This window comes from Diabrotica virgifera, chromosome 5 (genome assembly GCF_917563875.1).
Source record: "Diabrotica virgifera virgifera chromosome 5, PGI_DIABVI_V3a".
In the NCBI taxonomy this organism is placed as follows: Eukaryota; Metazoa; Arthropoda; class Insecta; order Coleoptera; family Chrysomelidae; genus Diabrotica; species Diabrotica virgifera.
In genome coordinates, this window is record NC_065447.1 from 16,262,429 (window position 1) to 16,281,542 (window position 19,114).

General features: G+C 31.7%; 2 protein-coding genes across 2 annotated transcripts in view; one reads left to right on the forward strand and one right to left on the reverse strand.

The window, feature by feature from the left end:
- LOC114332971 (ATP-dependent RNA helicase SUV3 homolog, mitochondrial) overlaps positions 1–3,601 on the forward strand; it is a 21,966-nt gene extending 18,365 nt beyond the window's left edge. Inside the window, exons 10-11 of the mRNA XM_028282780.2 lie at positions 1,865–2,061; positions 3,373–3,601. Coding sequence (XP_028138581.1) covers positions 1,865–2,061; positions 3,373–3,557 — 382 coding nt within the window. The 3' untranslated portion in view covers positions 3,558–3,601. The remainder of the gene's footprint in view (positions 1–1,864; positions 2,062–3,372) is intronic.
- LOC114332954 (zinc finger protein 271-like) lies at positions 55–13,169 on the reverse strand. Its single transcript, XM_028282765.2, has 2 exons — positions 12,821–13,169; positions 55–9,865 (listed from the first exon to the last, which is right to left on the reverse strand). Exons 1-2 carry the CDS (start codon positions 13,035–13,037, stop codon positions 8,418–8,420), a joined length of 1,665 nt encoding a protein of 554 aa, XP_028138566.2. The 5' UTR covers positions 13,038–13,169; the 3' UTR covers positions 55–8,417.
- Positions 13,170–19,114: the final 5,945 nt, after the last annotated feature.

Sequence of the window (19,114 nt, forward strand, 5' to 3'; positions counted from 1 at the left end):
TGGAAATAGCGCGTGGGCATGCGCAGTTGTATGATCGGTCTTGCATGGCTCTTGCCTAGCATGAAAATATGTAGCATAATGTAAAACTGCCTTTACTGTAATTTTTATTTCCAACGTAAGAAATCTTTAGTTCTTTAGATTTGTTGTAATTCTATTAAAAAATTAAGAGAACAGAATTAAGTGCGTTTAGAAATAGTATAAACTGACTAAAACTTGTACTGCACACGTGTAAAAAATGACTGACGACAACATCTGAAAACTTTTGGCGCGAGAACTTTGTTTGATATGCTGGCATGAGGAGTAGCGCGATTATTTTGATATAATGTGTCTTTGACTTCACAATAAGTACATTACAATCATTAAGGCCCAGTTTTTCAGTGACCGGTTAAAATTTTGTTTAACTAACCTAGTTTAAATTTTAACCCTCATAGCGTTTTTCAGTGCTTTAAACCAAGTTAAGAAAATCTCGGTGTCGGTCTTGACGGTCCAGTTAGCTGGGGCTCAGTCGATCGACAAGTTTAGTGGATTTGCGGTCGCTGGTTCGAGCCTCAGCTAGGTCATGAAATTTATAAAAAGGCCAACGCCGTAGTATAAAACTCAATAGAGTCTACGGCTTGGTCTGGAATAAACTGGCGTCTGATCGGCCTATGGAGGAGCGGTACGGGAAGGGATAAGGGCTTCCGGCTTGGTGATACTCCTCCATAGATCCCTACCGAAGGGCGTTGACGCCTAAGAACGGTGTATACATACAAGAAAATCTCGGTTAGCTAACCACTTTTTTTCTTCTGTTGGCAGCAGTAACTGTACTTGCGCATGTGCAGTTCGAGAAATAATGATCAATTTGATAGAAAAATAAATAAAAAACAATTTCATAACCAAATTAAAAAAAAAATTAATGCAATATCAAGTTCGGAATCTTTATTTAGTTCATAATGTCTACCTCGGTTTCATAACAGAAGAGCATTACAATAATTACTGGGACGATTTAGACATTTTTTGCCGATTTCGTTTGTCAAAGACCACGGTGTTATCAGTTATCACTATTTGAACAGATTGACCAGGAAATAAGGAGTCAAACTGTTTGGTAAATAATTATTTTGCTTTATAGACAAATGTAAAATTATCTTTTTCAAGTACTACTAGGAATCATGCATTAAATCCTGTTACAGATTTGTAAACATAAGGTACCTGTTACAATTATAATATATTTAAATATATTTCCTTTCTATATAATAACGATAATAATTTATAATTTAGATAATAATATATAATAATAAGGAAGTAGAATACTTCCCGCGATAAAAACAAAATAACATAACCCAACTAATCTCTTCTGTCCGACAGGTATTCAAAATAAACATATGATGCATTCACTGCATCAATGCGCAAGCGTAACCGCAAAATTCGGAATTAAACCATCTAACGAGGATCGGTTAAAATCTTGGTTAACTTAAACGAGTTTAAACTCTAACCTAGTACTGAAAAACTGATTAACCATGAATATTTCGGTGACCGAAAAATAAATAGGTTAACCCAGCACTGAAAAACCGGCCCTTAGAGACAAAATGTTAGTTTTATAACTGAATTTAATTTCGGTGTTGCCTGAAAGCAATGCTATGGAATATAGGGTTCTTCTTCTTACTCTTTTTCTTGGCTTAGTTTTATAACTGAATTTAATTTCGGTGTTGCCTGAAAGCAATGCTATGGAATATAGGGTTCTTCTTCTTACTCTTTTTCTTGGCTTGCATACTTGTGCATCTGCCAGTAAGTACATGAATATAGGGTTAATGAAATGTTAGTTTTTTTAGCTATATTTGTTAATGGCAAATATTTCACATGTATAACTGACTGTATTTTCTTTCAGTTACCGTTTTGTTGATCTATTCAATGAACCAAACTTAGTAAGAGACATGCAACGTGAATTAGACCAAATCATACAACAAGGTATAGTTCAGCTAACGAGGTTGTTGAGGAATTCCGAAACTGGAATTAGTTCGGGTACTGGAGCTGCTGATGATGAAGAGTTCGCCATGAGCAGACAAAAACAAACATATTTAAGAGGTAAGTGAGAATTTATTTATCTTTCATCTTCAAAAATAAGTGTCACATCTTTTTTGCTTCTGCAGTAAAATAGAAAACATACTATGTCTTGTTCTTATGTTGATCAGATGTTGTTGTTTCTAGTGTTAACTTCAATCAAGTTAGTGTGACACATTGTTTAAAAAGCGTAAAGTTTTTTATGACCTCTTCTTCCTTTTCTTCTTAAAGTTCCGTCTAGTCAATGGAGGTTGGGTACTACAATTGAAAGTTCTTCTGTCTTTGCTGTTCTTATTAGCTGTTCAAAATTTAGCCCTATCCATTGTCGGGTGTTTCTTAGTCACGATAGTCTTCTCCTTTCTAGTTGTGAGTTTTTTGCATTCTTTTCCTGAGTTTTTTTATTATTTCGAAAGATTTTCTTGCCTGATTTATTCTCGATCTTAGTTGTAGATCAGGATCCAGACTGCTATCGATCCAACATGCCAGGTAATTAGTGTTGATCTATTCTAAAATTTGCCAGTCTTTTCTTGCAAGGTTGAGGTACATTTTGGTTTTTTCGAATTGATATCACTTTGGTTTTCTTAATGTTTATTTTCATAAATTGCTTACAGACCTAGTTGGACCTGTTGATGAGTCGTTGTAGACCCAAGTCGGAATCCGCAATCAATACCGCATCATCGGCGTATCTGATGCTGTTGGTATTCACGCCATTCAACTTGAGTCCCTTCTTCGAATCCTTCAGTGCCTCTTTAAATAGAAACTTGGAATAAAGATTAAATAGTAGAGCTGACAAAACATATCCCTGTCTAACTCCTCTCTTAATTAGTGACTTATACATGACTTTAGTCGACTTTAAATTTAAAAGATTTTATATTAGTCTTTAAATTTTTTCATCTTAAATATTTTTACAAACTATACTTACAACTGGTTATACAGTAAGTCCCTGTAATTAGTATCCATATGGAAAACTTTTTTATTATTAATTTTACGAAAAAAGTTATTCTTCATAAAAAGCTCTGCATGGTCCAAAACATAAGATATAACAATCAAATATCAAATTTTTTGAATATTATACGAGGTATGTCAAAAAGTTTGAATTTCACTCAAGAGTAAAGTAGCTTTATTTTTCACAATATTGAAAATTGCTATTATGAAAAGTTGTTTGGAATTAAAAACTATATTCTAGTATGCAATTACATCCTTCTAATTAATTTTTTTTTTAAATTATGGATAACTAACATTATTTTTAGTTATTTCAATTCAGATAACTCTTTTATTATTAATTTTACGAAAAAAAGTCATTCTTAATAAAAAGTTCTGCATGGTTCTTTTTAGGACAAAAATCATTGACTTTGGGCAAAGGCAAATTGACGGAACGTCTTTTGGCTCAGGGGATTTTAACGCCAACGATGTTACAAGAATTGAAGAAAGAGTGGAATAAAGGTTCAGTAACAAATATCGTAAAAGAAGAAGTCGAAGAACCCAAGAAAACGCGGAGAAAAAGGACAACTAAAAAATAGGTTTTGTTTGTAGTATACATTTTTATATAAATTTTTAATTTGTTGTTGAGTTTTTTTGTATAAAATTGAGTAGATAATATGGAAGATTGGCACATGATCAGAGAATTAGAACTGATCAATTTATTCATTTCTATAAAAATGTTTATAGTTTTGGGCTTATCATGATGACTAATAAGAAGAGACAAGTCGTTAGAGATGTTAGTCCTAAACTAAGTTTATAAATGGTAAAAGTTATGGTAAAAAGCTCCATAGAAATATACCTCGGAAAATAGAGATATTTTATGATCAGATAATATTTACACACGGATACTGGGAGCTGTATAAAGCTAACAAAATGAACGAGTATGGCCAAATACTCTTTTACAGAAATATAAAAAAAACCTTATATACAAATTTAATTACCCCTTGCCTTAAATATTGATTTATTTTAAACTAGTTATTTATTAATATAGAGATAAAGGCAGTTTTTGTTTTTTTTGATTCAGAGTTGGACCACCATCTCCATATAGCTATTTCAGCATATATGCATCCTCAGTGAAGCTATGTAGTCACAACTCTGAAACAAATATCAACAACCCTGCCTATTTAAGGGAAACATCGCGATGCAATGATTCCACCTTTTGAGACGCAAAACAGCGACATCTCTCGTAATACGAGGAAGACGAAAAGCCCTAGATACGAAGTTTACTACTTTTATACAATTAGAATAATTGAAATAAAAATAATAAAAATAATAAACAATATTTTAAATCCAAGACTTTTCGTTAAGAAACTGCTTTCTGGCTGCATCCTGTAACTCCGGCTTTTACAATATATAAGCACAAGAGACGACGAATATAGAATATAGCAAATAAAGGACACTTTGGCCACGTATTTACCTTCTTTTCGTCTAGGAAAAGGACCGAAAGATAGTTTCAGGTACGCAAATCTGAGTAAAGATGAAAAAGATAAAGGCAGTTTTTGTTTTTATTTGATTCAGAGTTGGACCACAATCTCCATATAGCTATTTCAGCATCTATGCATCCTCAGTGAAGCTATGCAGTCACAACTCTGAAACAAATATCAACAACCCTGCCTATTTAAGGGAAAACATCGCGATGCAATGATTCCACTTTTTGAGACGCAAAACAGCGACATCTCTCGTAATACAAGGAAGACGAAAAGCACTAGATACAAAGTTTACTACTTTCTAGTTTACTAGTTATTTCTTATTTACCGTTACCTACTTTGTTTATGTAAAATCCTGCTATATATAAAAGAAAACAAACAAAATCTCCCCTATTGATTACAAAAATTATGAGTAATATACCTGGTTTATATGTATATAAAACAGTTCAACAATAGTAAATGAAAGAAAGAAGCAATCTATTAATATACAAACGTAAACAATGATATGGTGCTTCTCAGAGGCTTTTTTCAGTGCGACACAAGAGACAGAAAAAAAGGCACGTCCGTGATACATGCACATTTATTCCAGTTGTTGAGAGATGGCGCTATAATCGCAAAAGAAATGATTTAGGTATTTAACCATTATTTACCTATTACATATCTATCTATACGACTACAATTTTAAAGTTCTTAGTCTTTCAGTGTGTCATTAATGACGTAATCTATGATTTTAAGAATGTAGAGAATCATAGCATGACATTTTACTTAAATCTGACAGTTGTCAGAATCGTAATTTAGTATAAAAACAAATCAATTGTGCTTATTTCATTTATAAAAAGGTATGTTCTTTGATTTGTATAGTCTTATAAATTGTACAGATTATAGTTGTATAGATAATACATAAATCATTTTTTGTTCGATTATAGCGCCATGTATCAACAACTAGAATAAATGTTATAAATGATTTTAATCACGGACGTACCTTTTTTCTGTCACTTCCAACTTAATGCGTTAGAAAGAAATCGAAAAACTGTGACGCACTGAAAGATGCCTCTGAGAAGGAGTATACCAAGCATATCTGTTCCCACACGTCTGTTGTTTTTAAGTCCACTAGGCTAGTAAAGTCCTCTCGGCTTTCTAATTTAGGTAGAACACGGTAAAACTGTCCAAAGCTGATACTGCAGGATTGGATGGAAGTGGTAGGTAATGCTGTCTTCAAACAGTTTGCAATAATATGGGTAGCAAATCTGGGGGTTAGAGTACGCAGACTACCCCTGAGTGTCAGCAATTCGCCACATAGCTTTACTATGTAAATTATTTAATATGTAATTACTTTAGTTCTGGAAAACTTCGGATATTTTAATATTGATGTAACTGGTGTTTTAGATCATTAATTTTATTGAATATCCTTCTATTTATTCCCCAGATTTGGCTACCCAAAAAGAATGGTCTGCGTACCGACTTGAGTGAGTTACGTTGGCTAACTCACTACCTTTCGTTCGGCTTGGAAATCGCGCAAAACGATCTCAAGTAGCGACATCTGAGCGATGACAAGACGTTGGAGACATGAGCGCATCGAAGAAAAAATTTTTAGGGATAACGTAAACGCTACTGTTTGTCTCCGGTGTGCAATATCAAATGTGTTTTATAACTGCTTGACCGAGAAAACCGTTTAAAACAAATTTCACACTGGTATGGTTTTTCTTTAGTATGAACTCTCTTATAGTCAGAAAAATGAAAGAATACCCATGAACGATCACATCAATCACATATTTTGTATTTGCTGATTTTTTTCCATAAATAACAAACGAGAGAGATAGATTATTAATAATCTGAATAATATGTGATTGATGTGATCGTTCATGGGTTTTCTTTCATTTTTCCGACTGTATGTGTATACAACGTACTTTTAAAAGTAAATTGTCTAAAACAAATTTCACATTTATAAGGTGTTTCTCCAGTGTGCAATCTCATATGTTCTTTCAAAACGTCTGCGCGAGAAAACGCATTAAAACAAATATCACACTTATAAGGTTTTTCCCCAGTGTGCACTCTCAAATGTATTTTCAGGCTACTTGCTTCACTAAACTGTTTAAAACAAATTTCACACTTATATTTTTCTCCAGTGTGCCATCTCAAATGCCTTTTCAAAACGTCCGCTCTATTAAATGGCATAAAACAAATTTCACACTTATAAGGGTTTTCCCCAGTGTGCAATCTCAAATGGTATTTCAAATTGGCTGCTTGACTAAACTGTTCAAAACAAATTTCACACTTGTAAGGTTTTTCCCCAGTGTGCACTTTCAAATGCCTTTTCAAAGGACCTGCTTGACTAAACTGTTTAACAACAAATTTCACACTCGTAGGATTTGCCTTCAGTGTGCAATATCAAATGTGTTTTATAATTACTTGACTGAGAAAACCGTTTTAAACAAATTTCACACTGGTATGGTTTTTCTTTAGTATGAACTCTCGTATGTGCACACAACGAACTTTTAAAAGTAAATACGTTGGCCAACTCACTACCTTTCGTTGGCCTTGGACATCGCTTGCGGCTAGAGAACACTAATACTATGCTGGCGAGCTTCTAGACAATTGACAGTGAGTCTCTGGGTTTGGCGGGCAATTTGAAAAGCATATATTATACACTTAATACATATCATTAAGTTTAACTTAGTAATAAATGAAAGACCTCATCTCGCTTGGTCGATTATCTATATAAATGAAATTCAAAATATATTTATTAATCTAATTACCTATATAGTATGTATTTGCAATATTTTAAATAAAAAACATCGTTATGTATATTATGTATAAGATGTTATAGGTTATAGTTATGTTATATATTGGACACTAAGCAATTTTACACCAGTCTTTTGAATTTCTCTAACAGAAGGTTTGTTTAAACAATAATTTCCCCTTTTAGGATTTCGCTTATTTACTGAAAACAATCACTTTCGTTTAGGAAAATTTTTATTATGTGGAATATTTCTATTTTCCTTTGGACTGTTCTTTAATCTTGTAATTATATAACTTTTATATGTTATAATTATAACTTTCCTATGGTTAATTATTTTATAGAGAAATTCAAAATACAGTGAGGACATTTGAGTTGGAATAGATTCATTATCTCGAGAATAGGCGAATTTGGAAAGAAATTCTGAGACAGGTCGATTTTTATTTTTAAATTATGACTTTTTGGCATATATATCGTACTAGTGACGTCATCCGTCTGGGCGTGATGACGTAATCGATGATTTTTTAAAATGAGAGTAGGGGTTGTGTGATAGCTCATTTGAAGGTTATGTAATTCTCTATTCAGTAATATAAACTTTAACATAATTATTTATACAGGGTGTCCAAAAAATTAATTTTGGATTAAATTAATTGAGACAAAAAGAAGAATGTATGGTATTTATTTAATTCAAAATACATTTTAGTTCTGTCAGGAAACAGAAAGAACTGTTTATTTGACAAATAAATATTGTTTTCGCTTAAATTCAATGTTAAAGCTGCCACCCACCTGTCTCTTAGCAGTTTAAACCTGGGACAAACCTTCTATTAAAGAAATTCAAAACAATGCTGTAAAATTGCTACATTCCCATTGTGATATAACTAATACATATTATTATTGATGTTTTTTATTTAAAATATTGCTAATGCTTTACAAATAGGTATTAGGTAAAGTATATTTTGAATTTCATTTATATAAATAATCGAACAAAGGAATTAGATCTTTTATTTAGTGTCTTAAATAATATATTTATTTTAAATATGCTTTTCAAATATTGCCCGCCAAATCCTGACTAGACCGTCAATTGTCTAGAAGCTCGCTGGCTAAAGTATTATGTTTTCTCTAATCTCGAGTTTGGACATCGCGCAAAACGATCTCAAGTAGCGACATCTGAGCGATGACAAGACGTTGGAGACAAGAGTGTATCAAAGAAAAAAATTTTAGGGATAGCGTAAACGCTACAGTTTGTCTCCGGTGTGCAATATCAAATGTGTTTTATAACTGCTTGACCGAGAAAACCCTTTAAAACAAATTTCACACTGGTATGGTTTTTCTTTAGTATGAACTCTCTTATGTGTATACAACGTACTTTTAAAAGTAAATTGTCTAAAACAAATTTCACATTTATAAGGTGTTTCTCCAGTGTGCAATCTCATATGTTCTTTCAAAACGTCTGCGCGAGAAAACGCCTTAAAACAAATATCACACTTATAAGGTTTTTCCCCAGTGTGCACTCTCAAATGTATTTTCAGGCTACTTGCTTCACTAAACTGTTTACAACAAATTTCACACTTATATTTTTCTCCAGTGTGCCATCTCAAATGCCTTTTCAAAACATCCGCTCTATTAAATGGCATAAAACAAATTTCACACTTATAAGGGTTTTCCCCAGTGTGCAATCTCAAATGGTATTTCAAATTGGCTGCTTGACTAAACTGTTCAAAACAAATTTCACACTTGTAAGGTTTTTCCCCAGTGTGCACTCTCAAATGTGTTTTCAAAGGACCTGCTAGACTAAACTGTTTAAAACAAATTTTACACTCGTAGGATTTGCCTTCAGTGTGCAATATCAAATGTGTTTTATAATTACTTGACTGAGAAAACTGTTTTAAACAAATTTCACACTGGTATGGTTTTTCTTTAGTATGAACTCTCGTATGTGCATACAACGTACTTTTAAAAGTAAATTGCTTAAAACAAATTTCACATTTATAAGGTGTTTCTCCAGTGTGCAATATCAAATGTCTTTTATGATTATTTTTCTGAGAAAACCGTTTTAAACAAATTTCACACTGGTATGGTTTTTCTTTAGTGTGAACTCTCGTATGTGTGTGCAAAGCACTTTTAACAGCAAATTGCCTTAAACAAATTTCACACTTATAAGGTGTTTTCTCAGTGTGCACTCTCAAATGTTTTGTCAAACTACTTGATATGGTAAATTCCTTACAACATATCTCACACTTGTAAGGATCTTCCCCGGTGTGCACGCTAAAATGTCTTTTCAGCTTATCTGCTTCAATAAATGACTTCAAACAAATTTCACACTTATAATAAGGTTTTTCCCCAGGGTGCACTCTCAAATGTACTTTCAAATTGCCTAAAGTACTAAACTGCTTAAAACAAATCTCACACTTGTGAGGTTTTTCCCCAGTGTGCACTCTTAAATGTGTTTTCAAACAACTCGCTTGACTAAACTGCTTAAAACAAATTTCACACTTATGAAATTTTTCTCCAGTATGTCTCATCAAATGTTTTTTCAAGGAATTCTTCAGAGAAAACTCTTTTAAGCAAATTTCACATTTTAACGTTTTTTCTTTAGTGAGTAGATTTCCAGGTTGTTCTTCATTACATGGATGTATGTCTATTGTTTTCCGACTTTCAAAAGGGTCCTTCTCTTGGGGAACTCCTAAAAAAATGGAAATATGTATAAAAAAGATATTGTACAACAAAAAATTTTAAAAGAGAAGTTTAGTCCATTGAAATGTTACATTTAGGGTTGCATTTCTTAGAGGAGTAAATTTTATTTTTTTATTGTGTAGGGGGTTTCAGTATAAGCTTAAGTTCAAATTTTTGGGGTCCCCACCCTTGTCCCCCGGCCGCCATATTGGAAAAAGGGGTGCAAAGGGCTTTCGCACTGTACCTCCTAAACTAGCAATCCTACAGAAAATTTAATTACAGATAAAATGTAGCAAATTAGTTTTCTACAATTTTATATGTATTACTTTTTAGCGTCAAGTGACCAACAAAAAAGTTATAAACAAAAATATGAGAAAATTTTGTAAGAAGTTTCCTTTTGGAGCTTATAACTTTTTTTCCGTTCATTTCACAATAAAATACCATCATATGTAATGTGATAGTATGAAAAAATTGAGGATCTGGCAACGGTGTTACATGGCAAGCTCGGATCCAATGCCAAAATAGGCTAATATACTTCGTCTATTATACTTACCATTGCACATCATCCGCATCATAGCCCGTGATATCACATGATACCAACACAAAATATTTAGGCGATAGGTACTTATGTTCTTTTTTAGAATCATTTTGCTGAGTACACTGGAATTACAGCCACTAGACATATTCTATTATATACTCGTAGAAATAATATTTGAAGATTTCTACTAATGTTAATTTAAAGAAATACACAATAATATGTATCATTTAATTTGTATATATGGATTATAAAGCGTTTTTATGAAGCACATTTGTTCGGAACACACTGTAACTGTAATCAAACGAAGGTGATATTTTGGCATAAATTGGTAACATTTATTTGACAGTTGTGGTATTGACACTTCAGATTTGTTTTACTTATTCTTTACTGTAAGTATTTGTTTTATTATTTACTTTAATGTAAGAATTTAATTTTAACTTAGGTAATTCTTGTTGTCTATTTCTAATGTTTCTATTCATTTACATTGAATATTAATTTGTTTTGTTGTATAATCCACTTTTAGGTCTGGATCCCGCATAAGAAAAAAAAGTTGATTAATAGGAAGCTGAAAATTTGTTAATAGCTTAACAGTGTCTAGTCGGACAAACTTTGATATATGGGAACACTGGAACAGAAGTTTTAATGGTGGAACAGGTTAAAAATTTGGAACGTCAGATGTATTTTGTCGGACAGAACTTCCAATTGATTTGTTACCCTTTCATTAAACTCTCATGCAAAAATCAGACTGCCATTACTAACCAACATGAATCCTGTCATTTGACATGTTCTTCGTGTTCCACTCATTAAAATGCGCAGTTGGTGATAAAAGCCAGTCTGATTTTTGCATGTGAGTTTAATGAAAGGGCAACAAATCAATTGGAAGTTCTGTCCAACAAAATACATCTGACGTTCCAAATTTTTGACCTGTTCCACCATTAAAACTTCCCCTGTTCCAGTGTTCCCATATATCAAAGTTTGTCCGACTAGACACCGTTAAACTATTAACAATTTTCAGCTTGCTATTATCTTGCTTTTGCAACTTTTTATGCGGGATCCAGACCTATTTTGCAATAATTATGTGATATATTTGAATTAAAATGTATTCAAGATTTTTTTATACTTTGGCAACTATGTCAACTTTCAACTTAGATCTCTGATGTAGATAATGACATGCAACAGTAATGCCCGATTTCACCAACCATACCTAAACAGTTGCCTTATTAAGTAATTCTTATCTATAGGAACTTCCTAAGTCAATACTTAAAAACAATAGCGTTTCTTAACTAAATGAACTGCTTACCTAGGAAATTCTTTCCTAAGTATTAATTCGGGTACGTTTGAACTATTCTTGATAAATAAAAAGAAGAATAAGATGACGTTTCCTTACCTTTTCGATTATTTGTCATTATTTTTTGTTTGCCAATTTGGTTTTAAGTATTCAGTTTTGTACTGTTTATAGTTATTTTATTTAGTAGTTATGTAGTTATTTGTGAATTAAGTTTGTATATTATAATAGTCTTGTATGTTATTTGTATATGTACAGTGAAATGGAGGAAAAGAAAAAAGTTGTAAATTTCACATATTTATGATGAAAAATTAAAGTTAGTTGAATTATCATAAATAAAATTTTAAAATAAATAATATGTTGAAAATTGCTTTTTGTTATTAATTTTTAATGACACACTTTTAGTGATATCATGAATGGGTTTTTGAAACACAACACTAGATTTGTAAGGTAGTAGGTAGACTACATAATTTTGTCAATAGACCTGTAAAAAACTCCAAATGATTTTCTATATTTTCCAACACATATATTATTAATATAAAAGATAATACAAAATTACAACTAATATACCTATTATTACAGAATAACAGAAAAATTAAGGTAAGAAGCAAATTATTGACAAACGTCACAAGTACATTAGTCAAAATTGTAAAAATATAACCTGACTGTCAACGGTAAGTAATACCTAAAGTTTAGGGAGATCGAAAACAGTATCTTAACGTCAGGTAATGCTTAAGCGGTTTAGGCAATTCTTATCGTAGGGTGAAATCTGTTTTAGAGTTAGGAAGTACCTAAACCCACTTAGGTAATTCTTAAATATTTAGGTATCGTTGGTGAAATCAGGTATTAGTATATTAGGCACATAAAATATTAGGTTGCACCATGCACTAATATTACAAAATATTTATACTAAAATCTCAATAAAGAAGCACTAGCCCTAGAAAACAAACAAACCAAGACATGTTTTACAATGTATAAACTTTATAGATCATGATTTGGGATTTACAATGCATATAGGTACATTGCAAATCATGATTTGGAAGTGCTCCTCCTAACATTTCTGCCTTGACTTGTTTATTTCTAAGTATGTAGTGTATCTTTATTGTGATTTTAGTATAAGTTAATTTTTGTTATTTTCTTACCCGTTTTATTATTTTGTCTTTCTTCAAATGGCTTAAGTTCACTTTCATTTTTGATTTCAGTCTTTAATGGGAATTCTAAATAATCAAATGTATCATGTGTACTTTCTTTATTGAGCTTCTCTTCACTTTTAAAGCTATCTAACAGAGCATCAGCCACTTCATTATACTCTATTTCTATTTTACATGTATCTTCACTACATTCTGGTTTTACTTCCATTTTATTAGACCAGGTTTTAGCTTTTTAATAATTTTACACAAATGTCTCATAAACAAACTAAAACCATAACAAAACAAACAATTCGAATTCAAATTCCATTCGCTCAACTGAACTGGCTCAACTCAACGGAGACTGGAGACGGAGACCGGAGACGAGACGGAGACGCATTTTGACTTTTGACAGATTGAATCTGTCAGAGTAGGAAACATACAAGGATCTACAGTTCGAGCGAGTCTCGTAAATTCCACGATTTCGAGCCACGCTTCACGCAACCGTATTTGCGTACTTGTGTTTCAAGTTTCGTGGTCGTGCGGAGTTTAATTTACCAAATTTAAATATAATCGTTTCTACTGATAGGTTTGTAATATGATCTATTATATTAAAGTTTTTAAATATTGTTAAAATTTTTAACATTGTATTTTAATATGTTTTGAGTTGTGTGGTCGTGCTCTGTCGAGTGGAGTTATAATTTACCAAATTTAAATATACCTAATCGTTTCTACTGATTCATAAAATGTATACTATAATAATATAATCGTTGATTGAGGTATTGGGAGATACCCAATACCTCAATCAACGATATAATAAATATATTAAAGTTTTTAAATATTATTAAAGTTTTTAACATTGTATTTTAATATACTTTGTTTTATTAATAATAATATTACCTAAGTATTGCACCTTGTTCAAAAAAAGTTCAAGATAAATACCGCGGTTTTTCCATATGAAAATGCAAAGCAAAATAATACAATTTGCAGAGTTTGTAAATGCTTGTTTTTTGATAAAATAATACAAATTGTATGTAGGTAGGTAGAGTAGCAAAGCATTGAGTAGTTATAGCAAAAGTAGCTACGCCATCTGAGACACGTAAGGATGAAATTAGTTTTATATTTTCTTTTCTCATGGAGCATGCATGATGGAGAGTTTTTTTAAATACGTAACAAAGCATGTTGTTTTGTTATCTATGTTGTTCAAACACCTCAGCTGACACAGTGTCTCAAGTATGATTGCGCAAAATTGTGGAATTTACGAGACTCGCTCGAACTGTAGATCCTTGTTAGGAAACATACAACACGGATCTACAGACCGAGCTAGTTCTATAAATTCCACGGCTTCGCGCCATGCTTCAAGCAACCGTACTTACTTACTTGTATTTCGAGTTGTGTGGTCGTGGGCTGGTCGAGTGAAGTTAGAATTTGTCAAATTTAAGTAAACAATCGTTTCTACTGATACATAGTAAGTAGGTACAATAATTAAATAAGAAAAAAAAATACAAGGTTGAGGTACATTTTGGTATTTTAGGATTGGCATCATATTGGTTTTCTTAATGTTTGTTTATTTTCATACCAAATTACTCGCAGACGATGAATCAACACCGTATCATCGGCGTTTTTTACGCTGTTGATATTTATGTTGAGTGAATCGCTAAAAACCTCCTAGTTACATTCTGTGTCATACAGGCTACTTTAGGTCAATGTCGATTGTCATGTCAAGAAGATAGAAGAAGAATTATATTTTTGTATATGAAAAATGTAAAGAGTTTGATTTAAATAAATGTAGTAAATAGGAAGAAACTATTATTTGCTCCAGCTAATCCCAAGGGAAAATACTACAGATATCAAAAGGTTATGTGCCCAAGACGCTGATGACAAAAATAAAAGAAGGAATAAAAAAGTTTTGAGGTTATCCATCCAGAAACGTGACAATGAATAGTAAATCATATAATATTGAACTATTATCAAACGATAATTATCTTAATTGGAAGTTCCGAATGGAGATGATATTAGCAGAAGCTGGAGTGACTGATTATATTGAAAAATGTATAGATGCAGAAGATAACACCCTGACAGAAACTCGGAAGAAATCACACAAAAGCAATGATAACAAAGCAAAGTCTATAATAGTTCAGTGTGTTTCTGATGTACATTTAGAAGTATTGCGAGAACAGAAGACGGCGTATGGTATGTGGAATGTTTTAAAACAAAAGTTTGAAAAGAAAGGGCTGCATGGGCAATTATATCTAAAAAGGAAATTACTTACCATAAAATTAAAAGAAGGCGAATCTCTGCAACAGTTTTTAACCCAATTTGAAGATATTTTAAGACAACTAAAATCATCCGGAGTGGAGATTGCAGAAAAAGACTTAATATGTAATCTACTAATGGCACTCCCGAAGTCTTATGAAACAGTTATCACAGTTATTGAAAATCTAGCAGATGCCCACTTAACATATGAAAATGTGAAGCAGAAATTACAGGGCGAAGAAGAAAAAAGACAGCTAGGAAGTAAGAGTTATGAACCAGTTGAAAATCAGGCAGCGTTTAGTACTATGAATGTAACTTGTTACAAATGTGGATTCCCCGGACACATTAAGAAGTTCTGTACAAATACACAGAATGAAAATACCAGAACTCAATCAAATTATGACGACCAAAATTATAGAAGAAACCATCAACCTGCCATGACACAAAACTATCAAGGTATGCAAAGAAATCAAAATAATTCTAGAGGGTACAATCACAGAGGAAGCTACAGAAGAGGTTATAATAATTCTAGAGGGTACAATCACAGAAGTGAATATAGAGCAGGAAGTAGTAATTTTACAGAACAGCGACCATTAGAAGAACAAGTAGATGAAGTGTGTGGGGAAGTAAGTAAGGTATCTTTTTTGACCAAAAGCATGTATGACACTGAGTTAGAACATACTAATTTTAATTCTGTCACCTTTTTTATTGATTCTGGCTGTACTGACCATCTTGTAAATAATAAAGAAGTTTTTTCAGATATAATTATGCTAAAAGAACCCATTAAAATAGCAATTGCAAAGAATGATAACTTTTTATTAGCTACTGGGGTAGGAAATATAAATGTAATAAGTCATGTTAAAAATAACAGAATTAAATGTGTAATTAAAAATGTATTATATGTTCCTAATTTAAGAAAAAATCTATTAAGTGTAAAAAGATTGGAAATGTCTGGAATGAAAGTAATTTTTGTAGACGGTATAGTTAAATTTGTAAATGATAAAGGAATTCTGGGAATAGGAAATAGAAATAACTTATATGAAATTACATTTGAGATTGATAAACATGAATGTCAAAATGTGGTTACTGAAAATAATGAATTTTTACAATGGCATAAGCGATTTGCACATATAAATTTTTCAGATCTTAAAAGTTTAATAAAAAACAAAATAGTAAATGGCATAGAAAATGTTCGAATATCAAATATTGAGTTTTGTGAACCTTGTGTAGAAGGGAAAATATCAAAAAGGCCATTTGGTACTAGAACTAAAAGTACGAGGTTATTAGAAATAATATGTAGTGACGTGTGTGGCCCCATCTCTCCAATTTGTCATGACGGTAGTAAGTATTTTGTTACGTTCATTGATGATTTTTCAAATTTTACTGCAGTATATATGATAAAACAAAAGAATGAAGTTTTCCAAAAATTTGTAGAATTCTATAATATGACAAAAGCAAAATTTGGCTTTGGAATTTCAAAATTGAGGTGCGACAATGGAGGTGAATATGTATCGGGAGAATTACGGAAATTTTGTGTAGATAATGGAGTTGTTTTAGACTATACTACACCATATACGCCACAACAAAATGGCAAAGCTGAAAGGAAAAATAGAACATTGGTAGAACGGGCTAGAGCAATTATTTCAGAATCAGGGGTACCAAAACAATTATGGGGAGAAGCAATATGGTATTCAAATTATGTAATAAATAGATGTACAGCTAATACATTAAATGAAAATAAAACACCTGCTGAAATTTGGGACAACAAGAAAGTTAATGTAAGTAATCTTAGAGTATTTGGAAGTTTGGCATACAGTCATGTAAGAAAAGAAGAAAGAGGTAAGTTTGACTCGAAAGCAAATAAATGTATAATGATAGGATATGCTCCAACAGGATATAGATTATGGGATATTGAAAAGAAAAAGGTTATTGTATCTAGGGATGTCATTTTTAAGGAAAATTGTTTTGTTTATGGTAAAAGTAAAACAGAAGTTGAAGTCGAGGGAGAAATGTTGGAAGATGAATTAAATGAATCTGAGAATTCAGTAAATAACAAAGTTGAAAGTTTTGAGGAGAATGAGAATATGCATAAAAGGTATAGTGAAACTGAGAATAACCGAGAAAGCAGACGCCAGGTGAAACCTCATCCAAAATATGACGATTATGAGCTTTATATGGCATTTGATGCAATGAGATTTATTGATGATGTTCCTGAGAACTTTAATGATCTAAGAAATAGGACAGATAAAATACAATGGGAACTGGCTATAAAAAGGGAACTCGATTCCATAGAAAAAAATAAAACTTGGTTAGTAATGGATAGGCCAAATGACAAAATATTAGATACCAAGTGGGTATTTAATTACAAGATGAATGAAGAGAAAGAGGAGGATAAATATAAAGCTAGGTTAGTAGTCAGGGGCTTTGCACAAGAAAATTTAGACTATAATGAGATATATTCACCAGTGGCGAGGTTAACAACTATCAGGGCATTATTAAGTATCGGAAATCAATATGGTTATCATTTCAGACAGTTAGATGTTAAGACAGCATTTTTAAATGCAAAATTAAATGAGAATATTTACATTTATCCACCTGATGGATTTTTTACTAAGAATAATCAAGTTTTAAAGTTACAGAAATCTTTATATGGTTTAAAACAATCGTCTAAGTGTTGGAATAATGAAATAAATAATTATTTTATTGAATTAGGGTTTAATAGATCTATGAATGATCATTGTTTGTATGTATTAACTGACCAAAATACTAAAATATATTTACTGATATATGTTGACGACATAATGATAGTAGGATCAGACTTAACAAAAATTAATGAAGTTGTGAGCAAACTAATGAATAAATTTGAAATAAAGGACAAGGGGAAGCTTAAAAATTTTTTGGGAATTGAAATAGAATATAAAAGAGATATTGGAATTTTAAAAATAAATCAGTCAAAATACATTGATAAAATTCTTAATAAGTTCAACATGAAAGAATGTAAGGGTTGTAATTTACCAATTGACCCAAAATTAAAAATCGTCTTATCTAATAATGATACCTTAACAACCAAGCCAATTAGACAGCTTATAGGTTCTATTATGTATTTAATGTTAGGATCTCGTCCTGATATTTGTTATGCATTAAATTTCTTTAGTAGATATCAAGATAAAGCAACAGATGAAGTTTGGGTATATTTAAAAAGGGTATTGAGATATTTAAAGAAAACACAACATGTGGGATTAGAATTTAAACGGCAACACGATGAAAGTCTAATTTGCTTTGTGGATGCTGATTGGGGAAATGATGTAAATGACTGGAAATCTATTACTGGGTATTTGTTCAAGCTATTTGGGAATACTGTACATTGGGTTACTAAAAAGCAAAACTGTGTAACACTATCTACAACTGAAGCCGAGCTAGTTTCTTTATGTAGTGCTGTGAGTGAGGGCATTTGGTTAAAGAAATTGATGATGGATTTTGGAATTCATTTTAATAAAATAACTTACTTAGAAGATGATCAGGGATGCATTGCTCTTATTAAAAATCCAGAGAACAATCGTAGGGTTAAGCACATCGATTTAAAATATCATTTTGTAAATGAACAGTTTAAGAAAAATGAGATAGACTTGAAGTATGTTGATACAAAATGTCAGGAAGCCGATATTCTAACTAAAGGTTTACCATATATATCATTCTCAAATTTAAAATTGAATTTAGGTCTTAGAGATTTTTAGCGAGGGAGGGTGTTGAGTGAATCGCTAAAAACCTCCTAGTTACATTCTGTGTCATACAGGCTACTTTAGGTCAATGTCAATTGTCATGTCAAGAAGATAGAAGAAGAATTATATTTTTGTATATGAAAAATGTAAAGAGTTTGATTTAAATAAATGTAGTAAATAGGAAGAAACTATTATTTGCTCCAGCTAATCCCAAGGGAAAATACTACAGATATCAAAAATTTACGCCATTCACCTTGACTCCATATCCTTTTAATCCTCCAGTGCCTCTTTAAACTAGGAGTAAAGTTTAAATAGCAGGAGTGACAAAACACAT

Bases quoted from the DNA above. Each gene is read 5' to 3' on its own strand.
- LOC114332954 (XM_028282765.2), bottom strand. From the start codon at position 13,037: ATGGAAGTAAAACCAGAATGTAGTGAAGATACATGTAAAATAGAAATA. The intron at 9,866-12,820 runs GTAAGAAAATAA...CCATTTTTTTAG, and splicing joins AAGACAAAATAATAAAACGG to GAGTTCCCCAAGAGAAGGAC.